Raw genomic sequence first — 10583 nt, 5'->3', positions numbered from 1 at the left:
ACACACCGGCACATGTACACACAGGCATGCACACTCTCACATGTGCACAAGCACACATACCCTACACCTGTGCACACACGTGCTCACACACACAGGTGTGCACATGTCTCCCAGTCCCTCTTAGCCGAGGGCTGTGTCTTCGGCAGTCCCCTGGGGCCTGGCTCAGCTGAAGTTCAGTGCCGGCTGATGCTCTGGGTGGCAGTGGCTGTCTGCTCACACAGTGCCCACTAAGTGCCAGCTGCCCTGCGGGGTCTGGGGACACACACATGACCACACAGTCCCAGCCACCACTAAACTCTCCAGTGGTTAACACCCGGATTTCTCAAGCTGAGCCTCAGGGTCCTGCATGACCCTGGCCGTCTTCTCCTCCCTCTTCTGCCCAATGCCCAGGCTCTCAGGCTGCACCCACACCCCACCCCGGGCCACCTGCCCCCCTCCAGGCTGGACACCTCTCTTGTGCTCTGTCTCAGCTTTCCCTCACCCAGCCCCTCCAAGCTGCCCACCCTGACTCATGTCAACAGAAGCCCCCACCCCACACTCCATTGGGCACAAAACACCCCCTCACTTCACCTGCTGGCACCTCACTGCACAACACTTAGAGAAACTTGGAACATGCATGTCTGCCAACTGACTCGTATCCAGCTCCTCCTCTGAAACTTTGGTGCAGATTCGGTACGGGCTCCTCAGTGTTCCTCCCCATGGTGCAGGTGCTCCAGGTGCTCCCAACCCTTCCCATGGTGCAGGTGCCCCAGGTGCTCCCGGCCTCCCCCATGGTGCAGGTGCTCTGGGTGCTCCCCAGCTCCGGGTGTACTTTGCTGAGAAGACAGTGCAGTGGGATTGTGAAGGGCACAGCTTTCCAGTCAGACTGAGAGGGGTTCAAGCCCTGGTTCTTCCCCTTGCTGTTTGAATCGAGCAAGTCACCAAACTCCGTCGGCCTTGGTCTCCTGAAGTCCCTTGGGTCTAAAATAGGGAGACCCCTCCCCTGGGACCGTGGCAGGATGGCACGGTATGGACGCCGCATGGCCCGTAGCAGGGTTCGTGGAGGGGTGAGCGGGGAACGGCTGGACGTGCCTCATCGCCACCCACCTGCTCAGGCATGTTTCCCTAAACAATGTGGGAGTACTTCAGGTCACATTAGAAAGGAAAAGGCTCTCCTATGTCTGAACATAGAATCATTGATTCGAACCACATCTGAGCAAATCACAGAACGCCCAAGGGGGGGTTCTTCACTCCTGGAAGGACAGTTTCTTATTGGGAGAGCCCTTGCAGTGATCTGTCCAGCCAGGAGCACGCAAACGAGCTTGGAGTAGAGAAGGAGCATCTCGGCAAGGCGGTGGCTCTGTGACTCTGAAGCATTTTTAAATGTTGTCCTTTTAAAAAAATCCTGACGCGTTACATCCCCAAGTCATCATGGATGTCACAGCGGCAGGTGCTCCTGGGCCTGTCGTGATGACAGGACTTGCCCAGTCGGTCCCGCGGGGCTGCTACACAGTTAAAAACTGAGCGAGTGCTTCCTGTCCGTTGGCGATGCAAGTTACTGGCTTGGAAGACCTCAGGCTCGGTGTCCTAATTATTGTGACATCCGACTGACAGGCTCTGATTCTCAGCTCAGGGCAAGGACAGGAGGTCTGGCGTCCAATCTGAGCCCTCGCTCCAGCGAGTCCAGCAAGCGGCTCTGGAGAAACCACAGAGCAGGGGAGGCTGGTGGGGAACTGGCTCCGGCTGAGCGCACGCAGGGCTGCCCTCTGGTCAGCACCACTGACGCCGCAGACAGTGGGACCAGCCTCCGGCCAAGCCAGGCCCACCCTGGTCGGTGCCCAGAAGTGGGCGCAGAGGGGGTGCGGGCTGTGAGGCAGCGGGAGGAGTGAGGGCTCAGGACAGCGTGCGCCCATCCAAGGGGGCCACCTGCAGCACCCTGGTGGGGCCTGGCAGGGGCAGCACCTCAGAGCTGTGCCAGGGGGACTCACCCTGCACACGGCCTCAGACAACCGGCACTCAGGGAAGTCCAGCACCGAGATGACCATGCTCAGAGATGCCCCGGGTCCTCCCTGCCCTTTGGAAAAGCCTGTGCTGGGGCTGGGGTTCAAGGGGAGGAGAGGGGGGTGCAGGGGGAGGAGGGGCAGGGGTGTAGGGGGAGGAAGAGGAGGTGCAGGGGAGGAGGGGAGGGGTGCAGGGGGAGGAAGAGGAGGTACAGGGGAGGAGGGGCAGAAGTGCAGGGGAGGAAGAAGAGGTGCAGGGGGAGGAGGGGTGGGGGTGTAGGGGGAGGAAGAGGAGGTGAAGGGGAGGAAGAGGAGGTGCAGGGGGAGGAGGAGCAGGGGTGCAGGGGAGGAGGGGAGGGGTGCAGGGGGAGGAAGAGGAGGTGTAAGGGGAGGAGGGGCAGGGGTGCAGAGGAGGAAGAAGAGGTGCAGGGGGAGGAGGGGCAGGGGTGCAGGAGAAGAGGGGAGGGGTGCAGGGAGAGGAAGAGGAGGTGCAGGGGGAGGAAGGGAGGGGTGCAGGGGGAGGAGGGGAGGGGTGCAGGGGGAGGAAGAGGAGGTGCAAGGGGAGGAGGGGCAGGGGTGCAGAGGAGGAAGAAGAGGTGCAGGGGAGGAGGGGCGGGGGTGTAGGGGGAGGAAGAGGAGGTGAGGGGGAGGAAGAGGAGGTGCAGGGGGAGGAGGGGAGGGGTGCAGAGGAGGAAGAAGAGGTGCAAGGGGAGGAGGGGTGGGGGTGTAGGGGGAGGAAGAGGAGGTGCAGGGGGAGGAGGGGACGGTGCACGTCCGCCTGGCTGCTGAGGCTTCAGGGTCAGCGCCCGTGTCTGTCTGCCGTCCGTTGCCCCCCGCAGCCGGGTCACACCCTGTGCCCCGTGCCCCCACTTGCTAACGTTGCCTGGCGGCCACCTGCCCTCACACCTGCCAGCCCCCCCCCCCCCCTGCGTCCGCGGCCCTCTCTCCGGACGCCCACCCTCTCCAAGAGCGTCTGGGCCACAGGAAAAGTGGGCCCGGGGGGCCCGTCGCTCCACCTCCTTTGCGCAGACGCCCAGCGGGCGCAGCCAACATCCCCAGCAGCACCCAGTGGTGGCCTGGCAGTCCCCTGCGCCGCCCCGTCCAGCCGGGTGCCCCACGCAGGCCCCGCAGTCCAGGCTCGCTGGCGCACAGACGGCTCCGCTCCTGCTCGCACCTGGGTTTTGCCCCCGGGGAGGTCGAGGCCTCCCTCTGCTTCGACAGTGAGCACTTGCAGGCCTGGGTGTGGGGGGGCCTGGACCCCAGCCCAGCCTGGCCCCCGCAGCTGCCTCCCGGGCATCTGCCCCCCCAGGCCGCCAGGTCTTGGCTTCTCAGCTGAAAATGGAAATATTCCCGACCCGGGGGGCCGCCCGCGCAGGGTCCACCTGGGGCCCGGGGGGCCGCCCCCGACCTCCCCGCCCCCCCCGTAGGCCGCGCACCCTCTGACTCTGGTGCTCAGCTCCCATCCCCGCCCTCCCCAAAGCAGGGTCAAGCACCTGCTCCCCTGACATGCCCACCCGCCTCCAGCCGCACACCCAGCGCCCCGCCGAGCCCCCACCCGCGTGCCCAGAGGCCCCAGGCCAGATGGTCGGCAGGGCTCTCCCTCGCCGCAGCCCCTGTGGGCGAGGCTGACAGGGCTCCGAGGGAGAAACGATGAGTGTGGGGGGGTACACCGGTCGGGGGGGCCTGCATGAGAGGGAGAAGTGTGGCCCTGTGTGAGTGTGTGTGTGCACATGTGGGACCACGCATGTGAGGGGGTGCGCCTGGTACGTGTGCACAGTGAGCGAGAGTGTGTGCACACGTGCATATAGGGCTATACGTGTGAACTTGTGTGCATCGTGTGCGTGCGTCGCGGGGTGCAGGCGTGAGAGCGTGTGGTGTTGTGGGTACACCTGCTGCACCCCCCCACTGCGGCCCGTGACCGCTCCTCTGCTGACGGAGGGAGGCCCGCAGGCGAAGCGAGCTCCCCAGGGCGCCAAGCGCACCCTGACCCGAGAACGCAGACCCCGTGAGGTGAGGAGGGCGGCCACGTGCTCGGGCCACAGCGGCCACTCGCGAAGTGGGGAGCGTTCCCGTCCCTGGGGCTGCGGAAACCAGAGCCACCCACCTCGCAGCCTCAACAGCGCAAGCTGATCGCCTGGATTCTGGAGGTCCCGCGGGGCTACCGCCACGGTGTGGGCAGGACGGCTCCTCCGGGGGCCCCGGGGAGCTCCAGGGGTCCGCCCCCGCCTCTCCGGCCCCCAGGGGCGCCTGCCTTCCTTCCCGCCTCCCACGGCTCGTCCCTCTCCCCCGCTCCCGGGCCCCTGGGACGAGGACACGGGCGTCTGTGCGACTGGCACGAGGCGGGGAGCACACGAGAGCACCGCGGGCTCGCCGGGTGCCGGGCGGGGGGCGGGGGGGCACAGGGTCACCAGGCGGGGGTTTCGGGGCACGGGGGTCGGGCCTCGAGGGCAAGCTCTCTGTGTCTCTCATGAATAAATACGTAAAATCTTAAAAAAAAAAAATTCCTGGTCATTTTCCGAGGAAGCAACATCCTCTTGTGAAAACGGATAGAGACCCGGCAGTCGCCTGCGGTTCCCACGTGCCCCGGCCACGGCCACGGGGCAGCACACGTCTGGGGGAGCTGCTCCTCCCTGTGAGAAGGGGCCGCGGGGCCGAGCACCAGCCCTGGGCCCCAGCGGACCTCAGTGCCCACATCCCGCCCCCCGTGAAGGGCCCCCGCGGGACACCCCCAGACGGGGGAGGGCCACGGGACAGCACAGAACCGCGGGGAACCGCGGCCGGGGCGACGGAGCCCTCACGGGGAAAGGGCCGCGCCTCCTGGAGTCGCCGACTCCCAGCCACCAACCCGGGAACCGTCCGATGCCACCCGGGAGACGCGGCCGCTAAATGGCGTCGGTCGGGAGCCACTATAATCTTCGGCGTGATGATGGTTTCGTGTTCACCCGCAACTTCTGGAAGAGGTAAAACTACAGAAAAAGGTTTCTCCTTGAGGAAGAGTTCACCCTTCACAGAAAGGGGAGGGGCTCCCGGGCCGGGGGGAGGGGCTGGGATCCCTCTGGGAATGGCAGGCCCGCGACACGGGAGGCAGGTGGGAGTCCCTGCAGGAGGCAGAGCGACCCCCCGCCGCCAGGGGCCGGGGTGCGGGGGGCACCGAGCGCACGTGTGATCCGGCCAGAGCGGCCAGGGGCAGGAGCGGGGCGGGGACAGAGGCCCGGGCGGCCGGGACGCGGAAGGGGGGGACGCTGGGGAGGCAAGCACCGCTGCGATCCCGGGGAGAACCCGTCCCAGCAGGCGGTCACCGCTCTCCGGTGACCCTCGCGCCAGCCTGGTCCCCGGCGGCCACGGGCCTCCTGGCGGGAGCGGAGCCTGCTTCCCTCGCCTACCGTGAAGACTCGGGCCGCCGTCAACCCCACGCGACCCCCGTGATGTCGAGGGCTCGAGCCGGGACACACCGGCTCCGGCTCCGGCAGCCGCCGCAGCCCGGACCCGGCTCCTCCACGCCGTGGGCTCACGGGTCTGACGGGTCGGACGCTCTGCGGGGAGAGGGGCAGGGGCTCCGGGGCGGGGGGGGCAGGAAACAGAACCCACTCCCGCTCGTGTAAGCACAGAGGTTTATTGAGAGATGGGAGGAGGCAGCGGGGAGGACAGGAGACCCCGACTCCACACCGGCTTCCGGGACGGAGGACTCCAGAGAGCGTCCCAGGCGCCTGCGTTTGCGGGGAGCTGCCACCACTCCAGAACGTTCCATCTCTGCCACGGTCTGCTCAAGCAGCCCTGCGTCCTCCCCAGGTGACTCAGTCCAGGGTCAGAGTCTGGGCTACAGGCATCCGCGGAGAAGGCACCCCCCGGGGGTCCCCCCGGCACCCAGCCCCGCTGCTCACAGCTCCCGGGGAAGTGCTCCGCACCCCGGCCTTGGCTGACCCCGGCTGACCCCTGGGCCGCTGCTCAACTGGGCCTGGCCAGCCCCCGGCGGCGGGGAGCCCACCTGCACACATGCCTTGGACCTCGGGGGGACGCAGCCTCGGCTTTTAACCGCTGGACCCCCCTCGTCTCCTGCTTGCGGCCACCCCCAGGGCCACCCAATCTCACATCCGACTTAAAACTGTCAGCCACCCCACTGCAGGCCAGGCTGGGGGGCGGCCCCCGGTTCAAGGGCTTTAGGGCGGGGTCCACAGGAGGCTCCACGCACCCACAGCAGCCGGCGCCCCCGTCCCAGCCACACCGCAGCCCGGGAGGTACACGGCCTGCCCCCCACGGCCTGCAGGCAGCTCCCAGGGGAGGCCGTAGAAGGGTTTCTGGAGCCGAGCTGGGAGCCTCCTCACCAGGGAGAGCCCCCGAGGGTCAGGATGGCCCATCTTCGCCCCTGGGCCAAGGGAGTGACCCCAAAGCCCAAACAGGAGGGAGGCTGGGGGGCCAGGAGGCCACGAGCATAGGGCGTCCCCCCCTAGGCTCAGGATTCCAGAGGCATCCACGGTGAGGCTGGGAAGGGAGCAGGAAGCCCAACCACAGCGGCTGGGCAGGGACACCATGCTCCGGAAGAGCTCCAAGAGCACCTCTCTGCACCCCTGACCGGCCCCCTGCACCCGTCACTGGCCCCCAGCGCCCCTCACTGGTCCCCGGCACCCCTCACTGGCCCCCGTACACCCCTCACTGGCCCCCTGCACCTTTCACTGGTCTTCTGCACACCTCACTGGTCCCCTGCACTCCTCACTGGCCCCCTGCACCCCTCATTGGTCCCCTGCATCCCTCACTGGCCCCCCTGTACCCCTCACTGGCCCTCTGCACCCCTCATTGGCCCCTTGTACCCTTCACTGGCCCCCTGCACCCCTCACTGGCTCCCCTGCACCCCTCTGCACTCCTCACCAGCTCCCTGTACCCTTCGCTGGCCTCCTGTACCCTCACTGGCCCCCTGCACACCTCACCGGCCCCCTGCACCCCTCTGCACTCCTCACCAGCTCCCTGCACCCCTCACCGGCCCCCTAACCCTCTGGCCGTAAGGCCTCCCTGGAAGACAGATCCCCACCACCAACCCCCATGGGAAGGAGATGAGGCCCAGTCCCCACCCCAAGTTGGGGTGTCTGTTCCCACAGGAAGCCCCAAAGTCACCCTGCCCTGACTTCAGCCTTGTGAAGTGTCATCTCCCATGACAAAAGCGCTTTGCACACCAGGCCATGTGTGCGCATAAAGTGCTCTGAAGGTCCCTTATCTGTATCACAGTGAGAGCCGGGGGCCACCCGTGTCCCATAAGGCTGTGACCCTGCTGTCCTGGACAGATGAGCCAACTGAGGCACCCCTTTTGTCATGTGCCGGACACTGTCAACACTGATTTCCTCAATGAGGCCAGCCTGACCCCGCCCAGCCCCTGCAGATTTAAGACGGAGTCAGCTACCCATCGGTGCAGGGGTGAGGGCTGAGGCAGCTGCAGGGCCCACGGGGTGTCCAGCGAGTTGTGCTCACACATGGTGACAAGGAGGGGGTGGGCCAGGCAGGTGTCGTCTCCAGGGGTCCCTCGGGGGAGAGATAGGCAGGGGAAAGGGGGGAGAAGGTGGCTGTACCCCAGAAGAGCGAGGTTCCCAGGTACCAGGGGTGTGAGCTCCCAGGAGCAGGAGGGAGCTTCGTGGTCCTGAAGTTTAGGGACCCGCTGGTCTTCCCTGGAGGGAGGTGTCCGCTCGGGGACACTCCTGAAGGGTGAGGCTCCCAGAAAGGCCCAGAAGGAGGGCCCTGCAGCCCAACTCTGGGCTCAGGGTGATAAGGAGAGGACCCTTCTGGTGTGTCCAGGGTCCTCGGAAAGGGGCCGGGAGGGAAGGGGCCCCTCCGCACTCCCCATGCACCCCTGAAGAGCTGCGTTTGGGTGGAAGCCAGGCTTTGGGCTAATTCTGGTGATAGAGGAAATGGGGAGCTCCGCGGCAGCGCGACAGGGCCCCCACAGGGCTAAGGCTCCCCACGTGAAGGAGAGGCACCCCCAGACATGAGTGGCAGCCGCAGGACCCTGGCATCTGCCCCCACACCTCTGTCGGCTCCCCTCCGTCGGGCACACCCATGGGTGGTGAGCTCCTTGGGTGGGGGGGCCCCTCTCCCCACAGCGTGCACCCTGGGATGGATGGGGAAGGAGGACCAAACCGCCCAAGGAGCCTGTGCGCCCTGCTGCTCGGCCAGTGGCAGTGCTTACCTGCGCCCCGGAGAGGGACAGGCCACGGGGGCGGCGCCGGGCCCTGCCTCCTGTCCCCCCACACCTAGTCTGGGTGGCGGGCGCGGGAGAGTATTTGGGACCTGTCAGTCGTTCCTTTTTAATGCACCATGATCGGTGAAGTCAGGACCTTCCTCGTTTGGATGGGCCTTTGGGGGTGTCCGCTGTGGGGTCTGGGTCTCTGAATCCGCGCAGACAGGATCCCGTGTTCACGGCCCACTTCAGGTCACGTGACGCTCTCCAGGTACAAACCTCTTGTGACCTGTACACCTTAAGTTCATAAGCAATTTATCCCAATGTGTGCCTCCCCCTCCCCGGATATTTGAAGCAATTTAAAAATAAGCACTCATAAAAAAGACCTCAAAAAATAAAACTCGCAGTTAGGTAGGTGGGGGTCACGTCCACCCCGAAGGTCACGCAGCACAGGTAAGAGTCAGCGCAGAGCGAGTTCTGAGGCCAAGAGAGGGCGGGAGGCGGAGTCCCTGCTGCCGGCAGGAGGGCACCAACCCGCTGCGGGGCCTTGGACACCCAGCGCCGGTCCTGCCGTCCTTGAGAGGGAGCCGCTTTCGGGGCCAAGGCGCGGCCCGAGCCAGGATGCGGGCCCCAAGCCGGGCACACAGGGCAGGCCTCGGGGCAGGGGCACCGGCCTGGCCGCGGACACTGCCCCCTGGGTGATCCGGACCTTTCTCCCGTTTCTGTCCGTGGTTTTCTTGGGTCTGGGGCTTCAGGGTTCTTGCCCCACTCCCCGGAGTGGCGTTGGCCCCAGCGTTGCCCTTACCCAACGCTCCGAGAATAAACAAAGCCGTTCAAAGTTTAGTGTGAAGGACACGTTGCACTTACCTCTCGAGTGTAACCCGGTCTCTACTATGTTCTGGAGACAGTTTGGTGGTCAGATGGGCTCGGGGAACGCTACCAGGGGGACAAGGCCAACGAGTCCTGCCGCGTAGGATGCTCTGTGCCGTCCACAGAGGAGTCTACACCCCACGGTCCGCAGGGCAGGCCTCACGCGCGTGGGCGAGCACACTCTTCTCGTGATGCCGTCACACCCTAGGGGCGCCACGTGGATGAAGCCGCAGAGCGCAAGGGACGTGGACAGACGGGCCGGGCTGGAGTCCCAGCTGGGTGGCCGCCTGACGGAGTGGTGGTGGGCAATGCCACTTCTCAGGCTCGGGCTTCCTGGCCCGTCAAGTGGGCCGATGGCAACATTGTGGGTTGGAGCGGGGCGGGGTGGCTTGAAGGCAGCGCGAGAAGGGCTCTGTGGGGTGGGGCGCCGCGCAGGAGGGGCTGTGAGGTCCCCTGCTCCGCGGCGAAAGCACAGGTCGGTCGCCATCTGCTACCCGAGTGTCGGGGCCGAGGTCGGCGGTGCCCTGCTTCAGGCAGCGGGCACTAGGGCACGGGGCTGACGGGGTCCTTGGCCACGGGGGCGCTGGGCAGGGACTTCAGGTACTCCAGGTGCTTCCGGGCATCCTCCTGGTTCTGGCGCACGTAGTACACGACGTAGGTGATCACCATGGCGAACCAGCCGAACATGGTGACCAGCATGGCCACGTCGGTGGTCTTGTGGTGGGTGCTGCAGAAGCTGACACCGGAGTCCAGGGCCTGGATCAGGGGCTTCCCCACGTACTCCTCGCGCGCCGCCGTGTGGCAGGCGATCTCGTCCACCGACTCGGGGTCCAGCTTCAGCTCCCACAGGGCCTCCTGCAGGGCACACTCGCAGTGCAGGGGGTTGTGGGACAGGCGGATCTTGGCACTGAGCTTGCCCAGGGCGTCCTTCGGAATCCTGCGGATGCGGTTATGGGACAGGTCCAGCAGCCGCAGGCCCCCGGCCAGGCCGGCGAAGGCGGCGGGGCCGATGGTCTCGATGGTGTTCTGGGACAAGTCCAGCTCCCTGAGCTGGTTCAGGTGCTGGAAGGCTCCGTTAGGGACGTGGGCGATCTTGTTGGCGTCGAGCTTCAGGAGCACGGCGTTGGCGGGGATGTCCCTGGGGATCTCCTGCAGGCCCCTCGCGCTGCAGTGGACGGCCACGGCCCCCGCGTGCTCGGGGCACTGGCAGCTCTGCGGGCAGGGGGCGCCCAGCCGCAGGCAGAAGAGGAGGATGAGGCAGGATCCGCCCGCGGGCACGGGCAGGGGTGCGGGGCTCTGCCTCCCCACGGGGCCCATGCTGACCACACCTGCGGCCCCAGGCGCTGCGGCGTCTTCCTCACCTGCCCGGCCGCCCTGTGCGCCCTGTGCGAGCGGCCGTCCGACCGGGCATCGACTCCGGCTCCTCCCAGTTCTGAAAGAGAGCGCAGAGGGCAGCCCCGGGGAGCGCCCTGACTCGGGGGGATGTCGGGGCGCCCGCAGCATCCGACCAGCGGGGCTGCCCGTGACTTCCTTCCAGGGATCCGCAAAGGCCCCCGGGGGAGCGAGGGCAGGTC

General features: G+C 66.5%; 1 protein-coding gene across 1 annotated transcript; it reads right to left on the bottom strand.

Moving 5' to 3' along the window:
* Nucleotides 1-5573: 5573 nt before the first annotated feature.
* Nucleotides 5574-10583, bottom strand: LRRC3 (leucine rich repeat containing 3). The gene is made up of 2 exons (XM_025462147.3): nucleotides 9007-10583; nucleotides 5574-8428 (listed from the first exon to the last, which is right to left on the bottom strand). The coding sequence occupies exon 1, from the start codon at nucleotides 10510-10512 to the stop codon at nucleotides 9553-9555; it is 960 nt and encodes a 319-aa protein (XP_025317932.1). The 5' UTR covers nucleotides 10513-10583; the 3' UTR covers nucleotides 5574-8428; nucleotides 9007-9552.

This window comes from Canis lupus, chromosome 31 (genome assembly GCF_003254725.2).
Source record: "Canis lupus dingo isolate Sandy chromosome 31, ASM325472v2, whole genome shotgun sequence".
In the NCBI taxonomy this organism is placed as follows: Eukaryota; Metazoa; Chordata; class Mammalia; order Carnivora; family Canidae; genus Canis; species Canis lupus.
This window is presented reverse-complemented; position numbering and strand designations above follow the sequence as displayed.